This window comes from Danio aesculapii, chromosome 25 (assembly GCF_903798145.1).
Source record: "Danio aesculapii chromosome 25, fDanAes4.1, whole genome shotgun sequence".
Taxonomy (NCBI): domain Eukaryota; kingdom Metazoa; phylum Chordata; class Actinopteri; order Cypriniformes; family Danionidae; genus Danio; species Danio aesculapii.
Window position 1 is genome coordinate 11,610,633 of NC_079459.1, and position 25,132 is coordinate 11,635,764.

The 25,132-nt window shown below is 37.6% G+C and overlaps 1 protein-coding gene and 2 long non-coding RNA genes across 6 annotated transcripts in view; 2 read left to right on the top strand and 1 right to left on the bottom strand.

Moving 5' to 3' along the window:
• The first annotated feature begins 5,922 nt into the window (after positions 1–5,922).
• Positions 5,923–8,141, top strand: LOC130219615 (uncharacterized). The gene is made up of 3 exons (XR_008836075.1): positions 5,923–5,983; positions 7,833–8,031; positions 8,113–8,141. It is a non-coding gene; the product is annotated as an uncharacterized LOC130219615 (long non-coding RNA).
• A 726-nt stretch (positions 8,142–8,867) lies between these two features.
• LOC130219584 (uncharacterized) lies at positions 8,868–9,524 on the top strand. Its single transcript, XR_008836073.1, has 3 exons — positions 8,868–9,011; positions 9,103–9,290; positions 9,436–9,524. It is a non-coding gene; the product is annotated as an uncharacterized LOC130219584 (long non-coding RNA).
• A 2,281-nt stretch (positions 9,525–11,805) lies between these two features.
• dapk2b (death-associated protein kinase 2b) overlaps positions 11,806–25,132 on the bottom strand; it is a 191,620-nt gene continuing 178,293 nt past the window's right edge. For 2 of the 4 annotated variants that reach the window (XM_056451598.1, XM_056451600.1), the window contains 3 exons: positions 18,578–18,667; positions 12,886–12,957; positions 11,806–12,667 (listed from right to left, as the gene is read on the bottom strand). In XM_056451598.1, the coding sequence (XP_056307573.1) occupies positions 12,542–12,667; positions 12,886–12,957; positions 18,578–18,667 (288 nt within the window). In that variant the 3' untranslated portion in view covers positions 11,806–12,541. The remainder of the gene's footprint in view (positions 12,668–12,885; positions 12,958–18,577; positions 18,668–25,132) is intronic. The other 2 variants (XM_056451596.1, XM_056451597.1) reach the window with 1 other exon arrangement.

Sequence of the window (25,132 nt, forward strand, 5' to 3'; positions counted from 1 at the left end):
CACGCCACATTGAAGCAGTCATTTCTGCAAAAGGATTCCCGACCAAGTATTGAGTGCATAACTAAACATAATTATTTGAAGGTTAATTTTTTTTTTTTTTTTTTTTTTTTTTTTTTATTTTTGGTCGGATGAAATATGCAAATTTTGGGTTTTCATGAGCTGTATGCCAAAATCATCAATATTAAAACAATAAAAGGCTTGAAACTACTTCAGTTGTGTGTAATGAATCTAAAATATATGAAAGTCTAATGTTTATCAGTACATTACAGAAAATAATGAACTTTATCACAATATGCAAATTTTTTTGAGAAGGACCTGTATATCTATATATTTTAATACAAGAATTGCTGTTCTGTGAAGAAAATATAAAACTGTGTATGGAAAGCATCGTCGACGCACCGAGATATCGAATTGAACCAAATCGATGGCATGAAAATTGGAACCGAACCGTGAGACCAGTGTAGGTTCACACCTCTAGTATATATACAGTTGAAGTCAGAATTATTAGCCCCGTTTATTTTTTCCCTCAATTTATGTTTAATGGAAAAAAGATTTTTTTTTAAACTCATTTCTAAACAATAGTTTTAATAACTCATTTCTAATAATTGATTTATTTTATCTTTGCCATGATGACGGCACATATTTTACTAGATATTTTTCAAGACACTTCTATACAGCCTAAAGTGACATTTAAAGACTTAACTAGGTTAACTAGGCAGGTTAGGTTAATTAGAAAAGTTACTGTATAATGATGGTTTGTTCTATAAACTATTGGGAAAAAAATAGCTTAAAGAGGTTAATAATTTTTACCTTAAAATGGTTCATAAAAAATTTGAAACTGCTTTATTCTAGCTGAAAAAACAAATCAAAAAAGGACTTTCTCCAAAGAAAAAATATCAGACATTCTGTGAAACTTTCGTTGCTCTGTTAAACATAATTTGGGAAATATTTAAAAAGAAAAAAAAAAATCAAAGGGGGGTATTAATTCTGTCTTCAAGTGTGTGTATGTGTGTGTGTAAATGTGGTGTATGTGTGTGTGTGTGTATATATATATATATATATATATATAATAAGGGAAGCTCAATTAATTTTAATCGTTTTTAATGGTATCATTAAAAGGTGCTGTAAGTGATTGTCTTTAGAACAATTTTAATTGTGCTGGTTAACACATTCCAATAGTAATGTTTAAAGAAAATGATCTAAATGTGTTTATATGTATATTTATATTTTGAGTAAGGCGTAACTAAAAAATGTTCATCCAATGTTCATCCCACCTGCAGCCTGAGAGCAGATCACTGCTCTGTGTACTGACGGCAAATGATTTAGCACCGGGAATGTGAAGGTATTTCATTTGTACAGTCAAAGCGATATGCTTCTCCTTTATTTTAACAATTTAATTTGATTGTTTATTATTTCTTGTTCACAATCACAGATATTTTAAGTGACAGTTTTGGAACTTGTCTGAGTTTATTATGTCTGAGAGATTACTGCAAATTCACTACACATCTATATTGATATACTGTATTCAAACAGCAATAAATTTAGTTAAATTGACATGCTTACATAAAGCGTAGTGCAATATAAATACCCCTTTATTAACCATGGGCTGTTAAACAGAATGGTAGAACGTGATGATGTCAGTAATATGCAAATTGACGTATGACGTAATCTAGCGACTTTTCCGGCAGAGTTTAGCGCCTTTTCATTAAAATTAGTTGGCAACAGTGATTTATACAACAGCACCTCTATTCGCGCAGATTCACTGATGCACATTCATGTGGGCGGTGGACACGAGTGACAATGGTAAAAACAAATGCTGAATCAAAACTTTAAAATCCTGAATGAATATTGGAGTTACTTTTGCACTCTGGGGGAAGGATGACATCATAGCTGACGTGTTTCTTTTAGACAGTTAATGTTATGTTTTAAAAGTATTTTAGTCATGCAAAACTTAAGTAGATTGTTGTTACTAATGGGTTATATGCACAGAAGTGTTGTTCAGTAACTGAAATCTGACTATTTTCAGTTTCATGAGGTACATTTTACAGCATCAATAATGTAGATTTTTATTTAGTTTAACAACAAGACATAAGTACATAGCACTTTTCCACCTAGCTTGCTGCTATACTGAGGTGAAGTTTGATATTCACATTGGTTCCTTTTTGAACAATGACAACCTGTGATGCACTCCCTATTGTTTACCAAGCTACTTTGAATATTCGGTCTGAAATAGCATGCAAGTATGGCTTAGTAATAAGTGTAATTCCTGTACCCCACTGGCCAACCACTAAGCATACAGTATTAGAACAACGCGGGTGAGAGTGAGATCAGCGATCCTTGCATTAATGAAATAATGCACATTATGACAAGTTTTGCTTGCTAACTACATAGCTGAAAATGTGCTCGGTAAAATACAGTTTAATGTTCAGAATTTTAGTATTATAAAATACTATAAGGTTTTCTAACTGGCGAATGACATGATCTAGTGCAGAGTTTCCCAACCCTGTTCCTGAAGGCACACCAACAGTACACATTTTCATTCTCTCCCTAATCAAACACACCTGAAACAACTCATCAGAACATTAGAAGAGACTCCAAAACCTGAAGTTAATGGGTCAGATGAGGGACACATCCAAAACATGAACTGTTAGTGTGCCTCCAGGAACAGGGTTGGGAAACACTGATCTAGTGGGTCTCTGTCATCTTTAATGTGTGTTTGCGATTTCAGGAGGCGTGGCTTTGGATGGCAGGGGAGGGATTGTATATGAAAGTTATTATGCTAACCGGTTAGCATTTAGGCAGAGCACTTACTGCACAATTAGACAATAAATAATATTTTTTGATGTATTCTGTTTGTGTTACCAAGACGACAGTTGAAGTCAGAATTATTGCCCTTTCAATTTTTTTCTTTTTAAAACATTTTCCAGATTATGTTTAACAGAGCAAAGAAATTTTCACAGTATGTTTGATAATATTTTTTCTTTGGAGAAAGTCTTTTTAAAAAAAACATTTTAAGGTCAAAATTATTAGCTCATTTGAGGATTTTCCCCCGGGACACCAACAACAGGCGCTATGTCATAATCACGCTCCACAAGAGCAAGCTCCTGATTGGTTAACACGGCGCGAATGTCCGCTGAAGTTTTTCGAACTCAAGCGATTTGCGCAAAACACGCGTGTCAATCGCGCAAAACGCTCAACTTGCACCGTTTCATTTGCACGAATTATCTCATTCGCACCGCCTCATTCACGCGTATCGCGCCGCAGGATGCAGTGGACATGACAGCAGCACGGTGACAGCATTAAATACAGAGACTTAAAATTTTTTATCTCACAACTTTGTGCCCAATAATGGGTTTTACTTCTGTATTAGTGATCGCAATCACGATCAAAACATTCTTTTAAACTGGATCTCAAAGTGAACCGGTTAAACTTACTTTTTAACATATCTTTACCCCCTCTGACTCGAAATAAACCAATATATACTGAGTTATTCAGTTATTAGAACAGTATGAGATTAGATTTGAGAAGCACTGAACCGATAATACTTCGCTTGCGCAATTCAGCAGATAGGGAACCGAACACAAACAATACATGACAACCTGCTGTGACTGAACTATACTTGAACAACTGCAGCAGAGGTTTATTGTATAACAGAAAATCGTAATGGAATCTAAATCAGTCGAATCATGCTTCAGTTGGGTTGCAAAACATAATTGTAAGAAACTTTTCAGATCAAGGTTTTAACTGACTGAAATTATGATTGCTGACTACATATTTTTGGTATGTTGAGTCCTAACATGGGAGGATTGTCACAAAAGATTCGGTTCGCATTTAAGATCTGAACATACCATCACTACTGTGTATTTAGCCTCAGAAGCAGTCTTACAGACATACTTTGCTTAAGGCAGCTATCTTGTGGGCTGTTGTTTTTAAATTTGAGGATGGATTGACGGTAGTGGTAGATGATAGTGGTCATGTGTCCACTGAATACGTTTCAAAAAATGTTTCTTTGGTTGAGTTTTTTTTTTTTTTATTTTGAATCTTGCACCTAACAAATATCCTTATATAGAAAAAAACTAAAACTAATAAAAGCTAAACTAAAACTAAGCAATTTCAAAATATAACTAGAAAATCTACCTCTAAAAACTAATTAAAACTAACTGCATTTGAAAACAAAAAGTCAAAATAAAATAAAAACTAATAAAAAATCCAAAACTATCATAACCTTGGTATGATAAACAGAAGCTAGATTATTTAAAGCTTTTTAGGTAAGCAGCAATATTTTATATTCAATAAGAAACAGGCAGCTAGTGTAAGGAAGATAAAATTAGGGGTGATGTGGTCATATTTCCTTGACCTGGTAAGAACTCAGCTGGCAGCTACATTTTGCACTAACTGAGGTTTATTGGGATGTTAGAAACAGAGCACTACAGTAATCCATCTTAGAATTCATAAAAGAAAAGCATGAAACAGCTTTTTCTGCATCTGAGATAGATAACATGCTTCATAGTTTAGAGATATTTCTCAGATAAAAGAAGGCTAATTTGTGACATGGGATGTATGGTTTTCAAAATTAAGTTGCTGTCTAACAAAACACCCAGACCTTTTTGCAATAGAGCCAATACAATGATGTGCTATAGTCCAGAAGATCAATAGCATAGCATGGTGACGCAATGATGCTAATCGAACTATGTGTTATAACATGTAAAATGGGGTCATGAAAGGAATATTCAAAAAACAACTCATGGAAACACCTTAATCATATTATTGTCTTATTCAGATTAGGGCAAATAATTTGATTACTGATGTCCATGCAAATGTAGTGCACTGTTAAGTTTCATGAATTAGGTTCAATAAATCCAGCAAGACATTCTGCCTGATACAAGAAGATTTCACATTGCCACCAGTCTAAGTCTGTAATAGACAATTATATTTGATTATAAATAACCAAACCGTACCATTATTCCTATCTGTACACAGTTTGTTATTTTAAAAAGTAAAAAAAAAAATGTACAGGAAGGCTAATAAAAAATTATGTATATTTTTGGTATCACAGAAATGTTTCAAGAATTATATTGCGTCCCAGTGATAAATTTCCACCTTATTTTTCAAAACGGAAGTGACTTGATTCAGTAGCCACTATAAGGAAATAACAGAAGGATATTAATGTGCAATTGTAAAAACTGAAACCAGTCTTTTTATTATGAAGATAATTCACAATAAAAGAGTATGGTAGGAAATGCCAGCTGCAATATAAAGCAGCATAACAAGTTGTTTTGTACAGTTAAAAATAGCTGAAGCAAAAGACACTGAAATCCAGAGACTAAAAAGGCCACACTCACTCTTATGTGATGGACATGGTGGATACAATTTTGTTAACAATCAAGCAGCAATACAAACAGTTCCGATTTATAACAGAGGGAAGAACTTTGTACTGTACCAAAAGTTTGATAAAGCTACATTTAATCTACACTGTAAAAAATGTCCGTGATTTAACAGTAAAGTCTGTACAATCTACAGTGAAAACCAGTTAAATGATTAACAGCTCATTTCAGTTTTCGAGAAACTATCAGAGTGTCTGAAATCTCACCACACACCCTCATTCACTAGTCCCTAAATTAGTCAATTAGTTTAGTCCACTAGACAGAGTGAATGACCACAAATAAGTGAATTGTTGAACACCTGCAGCTAACAAGCACAATCACTGAAGGAAAGAACAAGAAATAAAACTACAGACACGCCTCACACAACCAACTGAAATTAAGACAGAGGACTAAACAAATTACAAATAACAGCATTAGCAGCTTCACTGATTACAGTTTGATTCAATTCTTTCATAACTGCACACTGGAGTGGCTGTACTTTCAGGACCGTACGTTAGGACCGCATCTTTAGGACCCTAGTTTTTTGTGACAAATCGCTACCTGCCGGATTAGATCATAGACGCTCTAATAAGATGGACGACATGGATGGCAAGAATAATGTGAGTACCGATTTTCTTTTAGGTTTTATTTTAAACTGTAAAAGAAGGTGTTTATTTAGTACTGTTATTGTTTTATACTGTGCAAAGTTTATGCAAAATGCCCGATTAGCCCGCACGATTTACCCCAGTTTCAAGGGTCTCGGACAAAAATTGTGGAAAGTTATGTTACGATATGCGACGATTTTTTTCCAGAAGAAAATCTAATAATATTGAGTGTGGAGAAGTTTACACAGGTAAATGAGAGCTGCTAACTATTAATCAATTATTCCCACGAATTGGGAATACATTTCTAATTGTATTAAATATTACAACGTTCTCAATTCGTGGCCATGGTTTAATGAAACTGTTGATTTAATGGCGTGTTGACTTAACGGCTAATCATTTTAAAAAGTACGTTGATGTGTGAGGTGTTTCAGATTTACCTATATTTTTCTGTAATAGTGTGAAAACGTCTTCTACTCATTGTTTTATCACATTAGCCAAGTATAAATCAGGCCTTGACCATATAGAGTCTTATATCATGTATTATGTCTACACATTAATATCTATGTTTATTGTGTAGGCATGTTAATGTCTATCTACCTGGCCAATATGAAGTGATGGCCAATATAATTGAAAACAAACTATAGGAATATTTTCGCTGAGGTTATCTCAAACTTTTGGGTAACACTTTATAAAAACTGCAAACTATAAATTATTAAGCATTAACAAATGGTTAACTTATTACTTTATTATTTGTTTAGCATTAAATCTACATTAATAGACATAGTTAAGCAGTTTATAAATACAGTTACAAATGCTAGCTGTATTCTTGAATTAATAGCACCTCTATGATGTGCTTGCTTGTTTTTTGTATTTGTTAATTATTTGTTTCATTTCATTATTTTTGTTTCATTACAAAATTAAGTATTATTTAAGCAAATGAATGACAGTGATTAAAACAAAACAATAAAAAATAAAACTTTACAAAATCAAATAAAAAATAAATCTTTGCAATCTAAAGATAAAATTACTGTACAGTTTAAAACCACAGCATAACATTAAAAATGTTTTATCATATTGCGAAATAGTGATATTTTGATGTTTTATCAAATTTAATTTTTAAATGTAATGTTATTCTTACTTAAAAATAGCAAAGATTTATTTTTCATTTGATACTGAGCCTTGTCATTTATAAGAGATCTACAAATCATAAATATTCCACACTTTAGATTAGGTCACAAAACTAAGAAGTTGAGCTAATACCAGATTTATTAATTTACAGAGTAACTATTACTCTATGCCTGAAAAATAAGATGTATACATGTTTATTAATCACTTGCACCAATTACTCTTAAATAACTGGTATGTAAATAATGCAATACTTCATTATTGAAAAAAGAATCGCATTATAAATAAAGAATACAGCATCTGCAGCTGTATTTAAACTACTTACTAATGTCTGTTATTGTAGATTTAATGCTTAGCAAGTGATGAACTAACTATTTGTTAATTCTTAAGAAATTATTCATAGTATGCAGCTATTTAATTACCAAATACACTAACTATTAGGCTCTCTCTTTTTCAAGATGCATATAACGATCCAACAAGGGAGATCCCTGCCTGAATTGAAGAGATGCTGTATGATACAGTACACATGCTGTATGATACAGTACACAGGCTGTACTGATATATTTTGACTGCATTCCTATAGGCTATACTGATATATTTTGACTACGTTCCTATAGGCTGCACTGGTGTATTTTGCCTGTGTTCTTATAGGCTGTACTGGTATATTTTGCCTACGTTCCTATAGACTGTACTGATATTCTCAGCCTGCGTTCTTATCCTTTTCTTTCTTTTTTTGTAGAAATCTTGCACAACAAATTGATCCTGGAAACTGGACTGAGAAGACTGGGCATGATGTTGCTGTGACTAAACAAATGGCTATTTCAAACAAATATAACTACAAGAGATAGACAGTGGCTTTCATCTGTATCTTTTTTTGTTACTTTTAGGGCTTGCCACGCCAGAGCTGTGGTAATGAATGTGGGGTTTTTATGCTTATGGTGAGGTCTAAGGTTTTTAACTAAGTATAAACAAGCCTTTGTCAACACTGAATAAAAGCTTTTCCATCTTTTCTATTGCAGTATACCCTTTGCTCTGTGACCGGTGTGGCAGTTTAATTCCAGGAGGTAAGTTTGTTTAAAGCAGCGATGTCCAAACGGTCCTGGAGGTCCGGTGTCCTGCAGATTTTAGCTCCAACTTGCCTCAACACACCTGTAAAGATGTTTCTAGAAAGCCTAGCAAGAGCTTGATTAGCTAGCCCAGGCGTGTTTGATTGTGGTTGGAACTAAAATTTGCATGACACTGGCCCTCCAGGACTAAGTTTGGACACCCCTGATTTAGAGAAAATGTTAGAAAAAAATTCTCACTTTAAATGTTTGTTTGTATACTCTTTATCTTGAAGAAAATGGACACATCATGAATTATAAGACTTCAAAATAGAAGGGTATGGCAACTCTGTAACACTTTTGAAAAATTTCATGTGCTGTTTTCCATTTTATATATATATATATATTATATATATATATATATATATATATATATATATATATATATATATATATATATATATATATATATATATATATATATATATATATATATATATATATATTGGATGTTATCATATGTGTTTGCTGGATAATGTATAATAAAGTATAATGACTGTCATCGTCATCTTAAGATAAATAGGAAATATTTGCAATAGTTGTTTCATGCTATATGCAGCTGTAAGGTAATGTAGTGTAGGGAAAAGCTATGCAGTATTTTAGATTAATCTTGTTATTTTTAATCAGCGGTTTGCCTTCTGGACCGATGAGGCCAGAAACTTGTTCCAAGGAAAACTTCAGCCAGTGTACAGGGTGCCAAAAAAGTGTGCCATCTCTGAGGAAATCCCACTTCACATTCAGGCTGTTCCACAACAGAGGAAAAAAGAATTGTCGACTTTATTGTAAAGTTAAAGGGGTCTGAGGAGCATTTGACGGTACTTCACCGATCTTCACATTTATCCATCTTTGTCTTTAGTGTAATACGTTTCTCTAAATAATTGTTTTTATACCATTGTTTGCCCATAGGGTGTACTCAACGGGAAGCCCTCTAAGTGGTTGCGTAAGCAAGCATCTTTCCAGGTGCCTGTCTACATAGACAGTGAGGAAGAGCAAGATATCCCTTTGCTTATCTTAAAGACGTACTGCACAGGACACCAACAAAACTGAGGTTTACAGATGAAGTGCAGCTTATCTGTGATGTTCTTTTTCCAGAGGTATGCCAGACCAAATAATGCACTTACAAAATCTACTGTATATAAATTGCATGCTGGGTGTTACTCATTTATCGACCCATGTATAATGATATTTGCTGTTCAGTGGTGGTATATTAGTTCATTTAAATGAATCATTTTTTCATAGGCCATCATACATGCTCTGGGGGTCTTGAGGGGTTTGTCTTCAGATGATGCTGAGCAGGTTTACCTTTCTGGCACAAAATATAATTACAGGTCAGAATATGATTTATTTTGACACAATGCTCAGAGAAACTTTTTGTTACTGACATTTGTTACTGAGCTAATTAGTTTAATCCAAGGGGATTCATCCATATACAGTATTTTTCAAGAAATGCAAGTCTTTTAAGGCACTCATTTTTTTCATTTGTGTAAGGTTAAGAAACATTTTTAAATTTCTTTTTTTATCTGTAAATTCATTTGTTTTAATTTAAAATTGTTACTCACAACAGGTGTTTCACACTTTAACTTCTGGTACGTTTTACATCAAAAAGCACAATTTGAAAAAAAAAAGCTCCTAAAAGTCTCCGCTATATCATCCAATCAGGTAGGTGGCGCTGGGAATCCAGTCCTGCAACTGAAGTTTTCACTATATAATTAAATTCGGTAGGTGGCGTTGTTAAATATGGTCCTAGAAATGCAGTTTACCGTGCCATCCAATCCAGTAGGTGGCGCTGCCGAAAAGAAATGCGGTCCTAGTAATGCAGTTTTACAATGTCATCCAATCCAGTAGGTGGCGCTGCCGAAAAGAAATGCGGTCCTAGAAATGCAGTTTTACAATGTCATCCAATCCAGTAGGTGGCGATGTCACAAAAAACTAGGGTCCTAAAGATGCGGTCCTAAACGTACGGTCCTGAAAGTGCAGCCACTCCAGTTGTGCAGGATCATACTATTGGAGAATATTTGATAATTAACAGAGGTTTATATTTTATTGAAAATGTTTGATTTGACCTCACCATTATGGAGATCGGAGGCTGCATTAGTTGGGCTCTTGAACCTTCACGGTTCAAACTTACTGTTTCTCTGGCTGGTATAACTGTGAATTTTAAACTAATCAGTTATAGCAAGAAAAGAAAACTTTTATGTTCGATTTCAGATTAAAGTTCATAAATCACAACAAAATTGCAATTTATTATATCTAATTTATGTGATGTTGGGACTGTAGTACAGTTTCCTGAAAGGTCAACTAATAATTAAAAAGGAATTAATCATATGACTTTCATGCAGGAAACTTAGAGAACTTAAGATAAGACACACAGACATTAAGAATCAGTATATGAACCTCAACCATGGTTGCTAAAAAAAAAAAAAAAAAAAAAAGCTGCTTAATTCATTCATGCTGCAATGCATGCTGGGTGCCAGCATAGTACAAAAAAAAACTCCCAGCATGCATTGCAGCATGAATAAATTATGCAGCTTTATGCTCTTAACATTTCTTTCTCTGCCTTTAATTTATTTTGTTTTTGGGGTGTAATATTTCAGTGGATTGTTCTTTATTTGATTTTTATTTTTTGTTTGTCACCATTATTGAGATTCAAAGACTAATTGTTGACATCTGTGTGTTTTCAAGTTCTGCCATAGTTCAAATGTTTTCATATTGACTGGTATATTTAGGCCTGTTGAACTGTCATTGATTGCTGAAGTTTCAGCGGTTTCCTTTAAGTATTTTTTTCAATTCTGACACCTTAGATGATATTCAACAATGCAAGGGTTGCTTTGATATGAGAATTAATCTTTATACACTAATTTTTATGTTTATTTTGGATTTGCTTGCTGTGCAAATAGTGTGGGCTACTCAATTAATTATAGCAACCATAGTAGCAACTGTTTGAAATCAAGAAGTTGAAGATCCCGACTAAAGCAGGCTCTGTCCTCCATCATGGTGACTTCAAATGAACAACAACAATTTCATTAAGAGCATTTGTTCATGTGACAGAAATAAGTGAAGCTCCTGATGTTTGTAGAGTTGTTTAATGATCTCTGCTGAGATCTTGAGAAATAAAAGTTTTATTAAGTAATTATTTTTATTTTCATTAATTATTATTTTTATTTAGAGTTTTATTCTCAGTTGATTTCATCTTTGATTTTGGCTGTAATTTAAGGGGTTAAATGTGTTGGATGAAAAATACAGACTGTGGAATGTATTTTTAACAGAAATATTCTGTAGATTGAATTTACGACAGTAAAATGTTAAAAACAGTAGGTTACTGGCAACTACAGCTGCCAGTATTTTTTTGTAAAATCAGGAAAAACAACAGCAAAATACTGTAAAACATTTTTGTATCACCATTGCGGAGGACAGTAGCATCTGTGTGCAAGGTCAAGATGAACTATGTGAATCTGATGTAATGCTGTATCTTCTTTTGTTTAAATGTGACTGTGTAGTTATTAATGCAGTGAAAGTCTGTAAATTACAGTCACACATGAACACAATAATGTTTTTAATGACTTTACATCATTTAAATAAGTTTTTGTAGTGAACTGATGTACAATGGTTCTCAATATCAATATGCTCAGATATATTACTTAGACATTTAAAATATTGATTTTAATGCCAGTAAATGCAAATATAAATAATTAACTCAAAGGCTTGTAAATGGTCATTGCATGAGTTAATGAATAAAATTTTCTCATGTTAAAAATACAACATTTTTCTGTAAAAACAATTTTACAGAAAAATTATGTATTTTTTTACAAAAAAGTTCTGGCAACCATAGCTGCCAGTATTTTTCCGTAAATTTTACAGAATTTTTTTTACAGTGTACCTTAATTTTAATAAGTTATGAAATCAAAATAAATTCAATCTGATGTATTGTTCTCTTAAGAGCTTTATGAACCCATGTTAGAAAATAAGAGACTTGTGAGTAGTACTTTGCTTAACACTGGATTTCAAACAGTTCCTTTTATACAAACTTATTTTGTTAAATGAAAATGATGTGTGAAGTTGTGGTAAATTTAGCAATGTTTTTGAAAGTTTTTTCATCTGAATAGGAAAATTATTTGACCCCATATGAACTGATCTCACCTTTTACAATGAATGAATTTCACCTCACAAAAATATTGTTCTATGTGATTGCATCTTAAAATAACCATCTTCACAACTAAACAATACTGTATAAAAGACGTTGCACAAACATCAAACATACACACATACTGTATTATCATACAGAAAAAGTTTTCAATATCAGCCTTGTGCAACAGTTTGTGGTTAGTCAATGGAGCACCAAGGAGTTTCAAGACGTGCTACTTCTCCTTCTGGTTTGGGGTCTCCTTAGCATCACCTCCTCCTCTTGATCACTCTCGCACTCTCTTTCAAATTTGGCCACAGTGCGCCCTACACAGCCCATCTTGGATTTGTCCTTTAAACCCAGACAAACATATTGACACGAATTCTTGAAATGGTATTCAGTAGAAAGAAACATGCCACTAAATATGTGATGTTGGCTATATCAGACAGAGGTATTCTTTTTAGCAGGTCATATTGTAAATCAATATTTCCTAGAGACTGGTGTCACTACTTCTAGAACCAGACATTTATCCTTGTTGGCAACCATATAATCGAAGAGTCATGCAATACCTGTTGGTTAGGGTGACCTTTTTTCATCATCCGTGTCAAGTGGTTGCAGAGGGTCACAATTCTAAAAGAAAACTATTAGAATATAAATTAATTTTTTTTTTAGACAACACTGTTTAAAGTTTGTGAACATGATGAAAAAAAGACTTAAAGAAATTTACAGGGGTTGGATAATGAAACTGAACCACTGACCAATTTAGTGTTGGAGGTTTGACCAGCCTGGTGGCCAATCTTCATTAATTGCACATTCCACTAGTAAGAGCAGAGTGTGAAGGTTTAATTAGCAGACTAATAACACAGCTTTGCTTAAAATATTGCAATGCACACATTAATATGGGTGACATATCAGAGTTCAAAAGAGAACAAATTGTTGGTGTACCTCTTGAAAGAAATATTATTATATTACTCCAGTTCTTTCATCATTGCATTGGCTCCCTATTAAATATCGTATAAATTGTAAAATTGTGGCAGATTAAATCCTATTATTAAGAATATTTATTATTGTCAGCCACTTTAAACATTATAAATTGTCTTAACGTTAACACTGTACTGTGCTTATATGTAAAACAAACAAACTAAAAACTAAAATCGTCAACATTTAAATTAAATTGTGCTTTTAAAAGTTAAAAATGGTAGGTTACTGTTCTTAAAAAGTAAAAAGTGCTGTTTCTAAATGTAAAGTATTAACATATCGTAGCCAATTCATCAACACCTGGAAATGTTGCCTGGAACTCAGAAAAATAGGCTATATGTCATATACTGCATATTGTTATATGTCATGTTCATATAGAAATAATTTTTGTTCAATTTTGAAATATATGTAGCATGTACATATGACATATTTGATTCCTCCGCATACCACTAGAAGAAAGTCTGTGTACCACTAGTGGTACACATACCACAGTTTGAGAAGCACTGCTGTAAAAGATTGTTAGTCTGCATTATTCAGGGCAACCGGAGCTGGGAACACTTCCCTAAAGACATTATAAATTGAACGTCATCTGTGCTTATGTTAGTCTTTCTTATTATTCCACAGCGAAAGGATCCACCTTTGTCTATCTGCATCAAGTTAGGCATTAGTTTGACACACACACACACACACACACACACACACACACACACACACACACACACAATGTTTTAGATCTTGATAAAAGACCAAAATAAAGAAGCTTTATTTGTATGATTTGTGTCATGTATGACAATTGACATCTAACGTAGTACATAATGTGGTACTATGCAATAAAAAAATATATATATTTATTTGCCAAATGACTATAAAATAAACATAAAACATTGTACACTAATCTAGACTGTTAATGTTGTTAATGTGGTTTAGAACTTTAGGTAAATAATTACTTAATTTATTGCACAGACCACAACTCATAAGACTTGCTAACATACAAGTCTAAATATAAATTCTTCTTCTTAAGAAATGTACCAAAATAATAGATATACATACTCTCTTTGTATATGAATTATGTAAATTTAAATTATGAAACTGTCACACAAAGTATTTTCTTGCTCACAAAAGTAAATAGTTAAGCAAGAAGTGCTCTCAATATAAAGCTGCGGTCACACTAGACTTTTCTCCCCATAGACTTCCATTCATACACATGCGAATGCATCAGACCAGAAACGCAAGGTCGTGCGGCAAGTTTCACAGTTCGCTGCATTGGAAAGTTCAAGCTTGGTGAACTCTGACCTGCTAAATCGCATCACTTGACTGCGTGAGACCAATCGAGGAAACAAGACCTCTCTGGACAGAAATGTAAAATATGGACAAATCGCTTGCTTTTTTAAATGTCTAATAATCTTGTTTAAAAAGCTAAGAATATTTCGCAGGCTCAAACTCTCGTGTGACTGTGGCATTATACTGAACAATATAACAAAAATTTATAATAATTATACACTGTTGTGCAAATTAAAGTAATATGTAAAAGAGGTAATATCAAATGACAGATGACTGTGCATGTGGTTGTGTGAACACTCACACTGTAACACGGGGAGTGACAGACAACTGAAGTTTAGGATCCACGTGCAGGTTTATTCAAAGTCAGGGAATGGTCAACACAGGTGCAAACAGATGTATAAAGGCAGTCCAGAATCGTGGTCAAAGGTATCAGGCGAGAGGTCAGAAGGCAGGCGGCAGACAAGGAGAAAAGTAAACAAGGCAAAGATCAAAACACTAAGGGAAAGACTAAGGGACTAAGACACAAAAGACTAAGGGAAACGCGTTGTAATGTCACTATACAGTTAAACAAGACTCGGCAATGGAAGTGAGAGTGTGTGCTGTTTAAATAGTGTGTGTAATCAGTCTTTGACAATCCTCAGGTGGTGCAAGTGTAATCAGTGAAAATGAGGAAGCATGTGTGTTTGTGGAATGGAGTGCATGTATGAAAATGTAGTCCATGAATGGCGGATATGTAGTCCATAGGTTATGTGAAGGTGAGTGCTTACCAGCGACCTCTGGTGGTTAGAGATCGCTGATAATCATGACAGAGCCCCCCCTCTAAGGAGTGGCTTCCAGACACTCCTAATACTGATCAGGCGGGAGGTGGAGCGGAGGCAGAGCGATGGAGGGCCAGGACCATGCAGCGGAGGCGTACCTGAAGCATGGGGCTGAGGAGGGCCTGGAGCGTGGAGCTGCGGAGGGCCTGGGGAGTGGAGCTCTGGAGGGCCTGGAAAGTGGAGCTGCAGTGGCCCTGGATCATGGAGCTGTAGAGAGCCTGGAGCCTTACTTTCAGCAGACATTGGCGGGTCATATGAACCTGGTGGCCATTCAGGAAGTTCAGGCGGCGGCGGCCATTCAGGAAGCTCAGGCGACGGCGGCCCTTCAGGAAGCTCAGGCGGCAGCGGCCCTTCAGGAAGCGCAGGCGGCGGCGGCCATTCAGGAAGCGCAGGCGGCGGCGGCCATTCAGGAAGCGCAGGCGGCGGCGGCCATTCAGGAAGCGCAGGCGGCGGCGGCCATTCAGGAAGCGCAGGCGGCGGCGGCCATTCAGGAAGCGCAGGCGGCGGCGGCCATTCAGGGAGCTCAGGCGGCGGCAGCCATTCAGGAAGCTCAGGCGGCGGCAGCTCTGGCGGTGACTGAGGCTCTGGCAGTGACTGAGGATCTGGCAGGTCTGGAAGATCTGGTAGTTCTAGAGGTGGCGGTGGCAGCTCTAGTGGCGGCGGCGGCGTCGACTCTGGCAGCTCTAGTGGCGGCGACTCTGGCAGCTCTAGTGGCGGCGGCGGCGACTCTGGCAGCTCTGGCAGTAGTGGCTTTGGCAATGGTCTTTCAGGAACAGGAACAGACTCGGGACAGGAAGCCATCTTGTGAGCTGGAGGACTGGGAGCAGCCATCTTGTGAGCTGGAGGACTGGAATCGGCCATCTTGTGAGCTGGAGGACTGGAAGCGGCCATCTTGTGCGCTGGAGGACTGGAAGCGACCATCTTGTGCGCTGGAGGACTGGAAGCGGCCATCTTGTGATATGGAGGATGTATCGTAGGCTGGAGAGATGGTGATGCTAGCATTACGGTCTTGGTGGAGTGTACAGCAAGCCCAGTTGTCATTTGCTCATGCTGTACATTGCCCCCCCTAAAAAACATTTAGGAGTTTCCTCCACCTCTCCTACAGTGAAGGGGGACCCACTCATTTGTAGTGCCAAATCTATGTACTTTTCTAAAGTCCAGTGGGGTTCGCACAGTGGCATGCCTGAATAAAGTGGCTCAGATAACCCGCCATGGAAAAATATCATCCAGCACAAATCGTTCATAGATGTTAGGTGGGCTACCTGAATAAAGTCCTCAACATAGTCTTCGATGGAGCGATCTCCCTGACGAAGACGCATGAGTTGAGCTCCTGCTGGACCCATAGTATGGCCGAGTCTTCTGTAACACGGGGAGTGACACAGACAACTGAAGTTAAGATCCACGTGCAGGTTTATTCAAAGTCAGGGAATGATGGTCAACACAGGTGCAAACAGATGTATAAAGGCAGTCCAGAATCGTGGTCAAAGGTATCAGGCGAGAGGCCAGAAGGCAGGCGGCAGACAAGGAGAAAAGTAAACAAGGCAAAGATCAAACCACGGAGGAACAAGACTAAGGGAATCGCGTTGTAATGTCACTATACAGTTAAACAAGACTCGGCAATGGAAGTGAGAGTGTGTGCTGTTTAAATAGTGTGTGTAATCAGTCTTTGACAATCCTCAGGTGGTGCAAGTGTAATCAGTGAAAATGAGGAAGCATGTGTGTTTGTGGAACGGAGTGCATGTATGAAAATGTAGTCCATAAATGGCGGATATGTAGTCCATAGGTTATGTGAAGGTGAGTGCTTATCAGCGACCTCTGGTGGTTAGAGATCGCTGGCAATCATGACACACACTACCCTCTGATTGGCAAACGATGAAAAGTACTCTATCTAGACTAATTATCACGTTTTCAGACACAACAATTATCATCTCTGGTTGATGCATCCCACCCCAGTCCCGAACACACCCCCATCCCAGAGAAAGAGAGGTCCTATTGGCTGAGAGAGATGATGCCAGCATGAACAGTGCTTTAGTGATGTTAATTATAGTAACTGACATTTTATTGTTAGTAACGGCAATGTCGTTGTAACGGGTGAAAGAGGAATTCTTTTGATTACTTTTACCTTCAACTTTTACCGTCTGGTCGACGGTACAGAGCACTGCGCACCAGAACAGCCTGACACAGAAACAATTTCTTCCCTCAGGCAATCCATCTCATGAACACTTGATGATAATAATTGTGGAACCAACATCACTACTTGCTATACACTTTTATACACATATAAACTTATTTAACAGCACACTTTACATGCCAATTTGCACATAACAGCTGCACATATAACGTTTTGTATAGTAATAAACATGTACATACACTTGTCAAGTTGTATATTTCCATTCACTACTTACTTCTATTTTTTTTAAATATATTAATTATCTGTTTTTTGTCCTGTCTCTGTAATTCTGTTGCACTGTAGAAGCTCTGTCACGAAAACAAATTCCTCGTATGTGTGAACATACCTGGCAATAAAGCTCTTTCTGATTCTGATTACTGAAAAGAATATCGCTGTTTATTTTTCCCATCACTCTTTTTTTTTTGTGGTGTTAATTCCCCAAAATTTGTAGAAGAATTTGTAATATATATATCTTCCACAAATTTCTGGGAATTATCACCATGAAAAAAAATTTATAAACTGTAAAACTTCACTGGCTTACCCACATTTGGAAGTGTTACAGCGTGGAGAAGCTCCAAAGAAGCATACCACCATGTTTTTGCATGCCTAAATTGAAGCATAAAGAGGATAAGTGATGGTATGTGCTGCAATATCATGACATTCTCTTGGCCCAATACTTGTGCTAGATGGGTGCATCACTGCCAGGACTACCGAACCATTCTGGAAGACCAAGTGAACCCAATGATTCAAACATTGCATCCTGAAGGCGGTGCCATGTATCAGGATGATAATGCACCAACACACACAGCAAGACTGGTGATAAAGTGATTTGATGAACGTGAAACTGAAGTTGAACTTTAAATCTCCTAGGTGAATTGGTGGTGTATATGGCTACAAAAGGAGGCCCTACATCATACAAATGAATCATTGTGGTCTAACATTTCATTTTCATTGTCCAACACCACAGTATATATATTTGATGAAAATTTCAGAAATTTGATGACAAACTCCTACCTGCCACCTCCTTCGGGCATACTGTCTCTTGAAGTTCTCAATATTCACTACAGATTGTCGTTTCACAAGGGCTTGTCTGGGGTTTATGGGCTAAAGAAAAAAAACAACCACAATTTCATGACTGCTCAATGTTATCTTGAAATTCCCCAATTTATTTAATGACTAAATGTATAACTTTAAGGCTGATTGGTTAAAAATGAATACCATATTTATGTTATATATTTTTGTTAGACTGTTGGTTTCATAGTCACCAGCTGAAGTGCCCACAAGCAACATTAGAGGGCACTACATCCAATAATGTTGTTATCCACACAGACCTCAATTCTCATAATTTACTTTCTCATAATTCACATTGATACACAATTACAGGACTATTTGGTCCTGTTTACACCTGGTCATTTTGTGTGTTTTCTCTATGAGATAGCTATCTGATTTATGAAAACAGTTCCATTTACAATTAACCACATTAATGCATCATTTAAAACTTAGTTCACACTACAGGATTTTATGCCTGATTTGAGCCATTTTCAAGTCAATGAGCTTACCGGCAGATTGGGTTGTAATCGAGGGAATATCATTGGTTGATCAGTGCTCAGCAGTCTTTATGTGTAAACTCCTTGAGTATCAAAGAGTTTCCTTGATGCATCACTGACACTTCATAAATAAAAATCCAATATCTCATATGCTAAATATTTTGAAGCAGACTCAAGATGTAGTAATGACCTACAGCCAATGAAAGAGCAAGTCATATGTTTATTTTACGTAGCCACCATTTTTAAAAAATTAAAAAGCGAGGCGGCAGTGGGAAGAAACGCAGAAGTAGAGGTCCAGCACTTAACATTGCAACAACATGCTGTGGCCTACAAACCTTCAGTTGTTGCTGCGATTTAAAAGTGCAGATGTGGCGTGAACATTACTTTAATATATAGTGCATCAGGAAAGTATTCATAGCGCTTCACTTTTTACACATTTTTTAAGTTACAGCCCAGAGGCGTCGCTAGACCCAATTTACTGGGGCATGTGCCCCAGTATAAATCTCCAGTGCCCCAGTAAATGCTTTGAGATATGATTTACCTCATATGCAAGTGTATTTATTAAGAGTAATTCAGAAATAAAGACCCTATTCTCTATGTGCAACCGAACTGACGCTGGTGAAAGCAGTGTAATCAAACTGCTCTTCTGCTGATGCGTGCCAAAAAAGCAGGCTACTTGCTTGTTAAGTGCCGCTCATGCATTGTAAATCTGGCGTAACAGCCTTTCTTGTTTTGAAAGTCGACAAAACTAAAGCTTAAACAATATGATGGTGATCTTACTGAGGTAATCTTACTATGCCTCCTGATAGATTTTTTTGTATGAAGACAAAAAGGAGGGATGACGAGTCAGGGAGGTAAAGACTTAATAAACCTAATTCTCTGCCATGTGTAAAGTCTAAGACGACAGATAATTCTATAAAACCTCTTTTTTGTATTTTATGGAATTGCCAATAGAATATCATTCAAATGAAATTAATATTTATGCAAAAGATATCTTAAATGATCTTAGCATATCACTCTAGTTGTCTTAACATTGTTTTCCAGTTACATTTAAGATTATTTAGAATAATAATTGTATAATAATAAGAATACTTTTATTCATAATAAAAAAAAAAAAATAAATATATATATATATATATATATATATATATATATATATATATATATATATATATATATATATATATATATATATATATATATATATATATATATAGTGTGTTGGGGAGATGGGGGAAGAGGGTGCATGCTCCAGTACAGCTTTATATCTAGCAACGCCCCTGTTACAGCCTGATTCCAAAATGGATTAAATTCATTTATTTCCTTAAAATTCTACACATAATACATCATAATGACAATGAGAAAAAAGATTTTTTGAAATTGTTGCAAATTTATTAAAAATAAAAAAAATCACATGTACATAAGTATTCACAGCCTTTGCCCAAGACATTGTTGATGCACCTTTGGCAGCAATTACAGCCTCAAGTCTTTTTGAATATGATGCCATAAGCTTGGCACACTTGTCTTTAGGAATTTTTGCCCATTCCTCTTCGCAGTACCTCTCAGGCTCTATCAGGTTGGATGGGAAGCGACGGTTTACAGCTTTTTTCAGATCTCTTCAGAGATGTTCAATATGATTTTTAGGTCTGCACTGAAAACCCCAATAAGTTGACTGAACAAAATTAATTGAGTAAACTCGTTGCCTCAATTTAATTGAGTAATGGAGTCTCGCAAAACTTGCATACTTAAGTTTATTTAACCTGCTGGTTAAGGTACTTAAATTGTTCAGTTGAGTGTGTGTGTCTGTGTGTAACTATATACTATGAAAAAAAGTAGCCATTTATTCATATTATGGTGAATAATTATACATTAAGCCTTGTTTTCTGATAAAAAAAGACCTTGCTCACTGTTAAAAAAATCCATTAAATTTACGTAAAAATACTGGCAGCAGTGGTTGCCAGGATTTTTCTGTAAAAAATACGGAAGTTTTATAGAACTGTTTAAATTTACGGAAATTAGCTGTAATTCATCAACTGATATAATGTTCAGTTCACCAAAAACGTAGCTTAGTACACAAACATGTAAAGTCATTAAATGCAATAATATGATCATGTGTGATTACAAACAGATTTGCACTGCATTAGTAACTACACAATTACCTTTAAACAAAGAAAGATGCAGCATAACATCGTAATCAATTATTTCATCTTGGGCTTGCACACAAATGCTACAATTCTCCACAATGGTGACACAAAAAACGTTTTACAGTACTTTGCAGGTTTTTTCTTGATTTTACGGAAAAATACCCACAGCTGTGGTTGCCAGTAATCAACAGTTTTTAACATTTTACATTCGTAAATTTAATTTACAGAATATTTCCGTTAAAAAACATTCCACAGTCTGTATTTTTTATCGAACACATTTAACCCCTCAAATCCCAGAGCAAAATCTTCACTAGTGTCCTCACTACAGAGGGTTGAACACTCAAGCTACGGTCACACTGGGCTTTGTGTGTGCGAAATTCTGTCGTACTGCGCTGCGAAAAGGGGCGGGATTAAACAAGCTTATTAGATATTTTAAAAAGCTAGCGATTGCTCCATGTTTTAAATTTCTGTCCAGAGAGGTCGTGTTTTGATCCTTGATTGGTCTCACGCAGTAAAGTGATGCAATTTTGCAGGTCAGAGTTCAACAAGCTTGAACTTTGCACTGCAGCGACATGCGAAACTTGACGCATGACCCTGCGTTTCCGGTCTTATGCATTCGCGTGCGTATGAATGGAAGTCTATGGGAGGAAGAGTCAAGTGTGACCGCACCTTAAGGCAGTGATATAGTTAATGAGATAATTAAGTGTCTAATTAAAAGAGAATCACTGAAGAAAATAAAGCACAAAAAAAAAAACTGCCAAAACCAAAGATGAAATCAACTGAAAATAAAACTCTAAATACAAATAATAATTAATAAAAATAATTACACAATAAAAAAATTTATTTCTCAAGATCTGTAACGCCAAGCTAGCAGAGAGCCCTCACTCGACTACTGATTCAGCTCCGCTCCCTCTGCAGTCACTTCCTGTTTGTGCTGTATTTAAGCAAGAGCTCAGGCCATGCTTCCTTGCGAAGTATTGGCAGTTTACCTGCTTTACCAAGCGGTTTTCCAAGTGACTTTTATGACTGCCTGCCTGTGTATGACCTTACCTGCTTTGACCAAGTACGTTATACGTCTTTGCCCTGTTTTGCTCTGTTTTGGACTGCTTATTGTTGCCTTGAACTTTTGCCTGCCTTCTCAACACGTCTTATGGATTTGCACCTGTGTATCTTGATCTGTTTTGGATTGATTATTGTTGCTCTGATCCTCTGCCTGAATTACTACTACGTCTCCTGGGTTGTTTGGTTTGGACTGCTTACATGTTGCAGACTCTCCGCTTGTTTACCCGTTGATGTCTCTGTCTAATTCCATTATTAAACTTATTGCATATGGATTCTAACACAGCCTCAGACTCCACGTTACAGAATACTTCGCCTACCCTAAATCCAGCGGAAGTTTCAAGCCTGTAAGATACAGAAAACTAGACCCAGCCATGAACCCAGTAGCCAAAATTTTTTAACTGAATCAAGGCTAGAGGACTATTGAGCACTATGTTTCTGATTTTTTGTGAACTTTGTTACCTGGCTGATTTTAATGAAGTGGCGTTAAAGGACATTTTTAGAAATAGACTTAATGAACCCTGGAGATCAAGGCTGATAGGTGGAAAAATACATTTTTTCACTGGCCCAGTACATTGACTACGCACTGTTGATCAGTGGTTCTTCTCTTACTGTGGATCCAGTGGACGAACATGGCAAAACCTCTGCTCAAGCTACGACAGGGCCTGCTCAAATCATGCCAGGGCCTCATCCAGCTCTAAATTCCAGGAAGGGCGGGCACCAGATACATCTAAAATCCTCGAATAGCCAGGGGTACCAGGTGCTCCTGAATTGTCCAAATGGCCAGGGGTGCGAGACCCACCTGAGTCCCATGAAAGGCCAGAGCAGTCACCTGAGTCCCACGAAAAGCCAGAGCAGTCTCCTGAGTCCCACGAACTGCCAGAGCCGTCACCTGAGTCCCACGAAAGGCCAGGGCCGTCACCTGAGTCCCACGAAAGGTCAGAGCTGTCACCTGAGTCCCACGAAAGGCCAGAGCAGTCACCTGAGTCCCACAAAAGGCCAGAGCTGTCATCTGAGTTCCACAAAGGGCCACAATTACCACCTGAGTTCCACAAATGACTGCCAGAGCCATGTGACTTCCCAAAGCCGCCTAAACCATATGAAACTTCAGTGTCCCCTGAACCCAAACCTCCTGACCCACTGGAGTTAAATGAACTGCCAGTGTCTCCTGAACCCAAGCCTCTTGACCCACTGGAGTTAAATGAACTGCCAGTGTCTCCTGAACCCAAGCCTCTTGACCAACTGGAGTTAAAAGAACTGCCAGTGTCTCCTGAATTCAAGCCTCCTGGCCCACTGGAATTGAATGAACTACCAGTGTCTCCAAAACCCAAGCCTCCTGACCCACTGAGGTTGAATGAATTGCCAGTCCATCTAGAACAAAAGCCTCCTAACCCACTGGGGTTGAATTCATGGCCAGTGCCTTCTGAACCTAAGCCACCTGACCCACTGGGGTTTAATGAACTGCCAGTACTTCATTTTTCCAGCTCACAAGATGGTCGACTCCAGTCCTCCAGCTCACGCATGGGTAAGCGCCAATCTGCCACTAGCTCACAAGATGGCTCCCTGTTCCAAGTCTGTTCCTGTTATAGTTCCAGTCCAAGTTCCTGTTCCTGAAATGCCATCACCTGAGCCACCAGAATGGCCACCACAACCTGAGTTGCCAAATCTGCTAACACCATCAGAGCTGTTGCTGCTAAAACTGCCAGATCCTCAGTCATTGCCAGAGCTGCCAGATCCTCAGTCGCTGCCAGAGCTGCCAGAGTCTCCTCCAGAGCTGCCAGAGTCGCCGCCGTCACCTGTGCTGCCAGAGTCACCGCCGCTGCCTGAGCTGCCAGATTCTCAGCCGCCGCCTGAGCTGCCAGAGTCGCCGCTGCCTGAGCTTTCTGATTGGTTGCCGCCAGATCCTCTTGAATCTCCCAAATGGTGGGCGCCAAATCCTCCTGAATTTCCCGAATGGCAGGCGCCAGACACCTCTGAATTCCCTGAAGGGCGGGCACCAGATACCTCTGAAATCCTCAAATAGCCAGGGGTACCAGGTACTCCCGAATTGTCCCAATGGCCAAGGCTGTGAGACCACTGAGTCCCACAAAAGGCCAGAGCAGTCACCTGAGTCCCACGAAAAGCCAGAGCAGTCACCCTGAGTCTCACGAAAGGCCAGAGCAGTCACCTGAGTCCCACGAAAGGCCAGAGCAGTCACCTGATTCCCACAAAAGGCCTGAGCCATCCTTTGAGTCCCACGAAAAGCCAGAGCAATCACCTGAGTCCCACGAAAGGCCAGAGCCATCACCTGAGTCCCACAAAAGGCCAGAGCCGTCACCTGAGTCCCACAAAAGACCAGAGCACTCACCTGAGTACCACGGAAGGTCAGAGTTGTCACCTGAGTCCCACGAAAGGCCAGAGCAGTCACCTGAGTCTCACAAAAGGCCAAAGCCGCCACCTGAGTTCCACAAAGGGCCACAATTACCATCTAAGTTCCACGAATGGCTGCCAGAGCCATGTGACTTCCCAAAGCCGCCTAGCCGCACCTTCAGTGCTTCCTGAACTCAAACCCCCTGATCCACTGGGGTTATACAAACTGCCGGTGTCTCCTGAACCCAAGCCTCCTGACCCACTAGAGTTAAATGAACTGCCAGTGTCTCCTGAACCCAAGCCTCCTGACCCACTGGAGTTAAATGAACTGCCAGTGTCTCCTGAACCCAAGCCTCCTGACCCACTGGAGTTAAATGAACTGCCAGTGTCTCCTGAACCCAAGCCTCTTGACCCACTGGAGTTAAATAAACTGCCAGTGTCTCCTAAATCCAAGCATCCTGACCCACTGG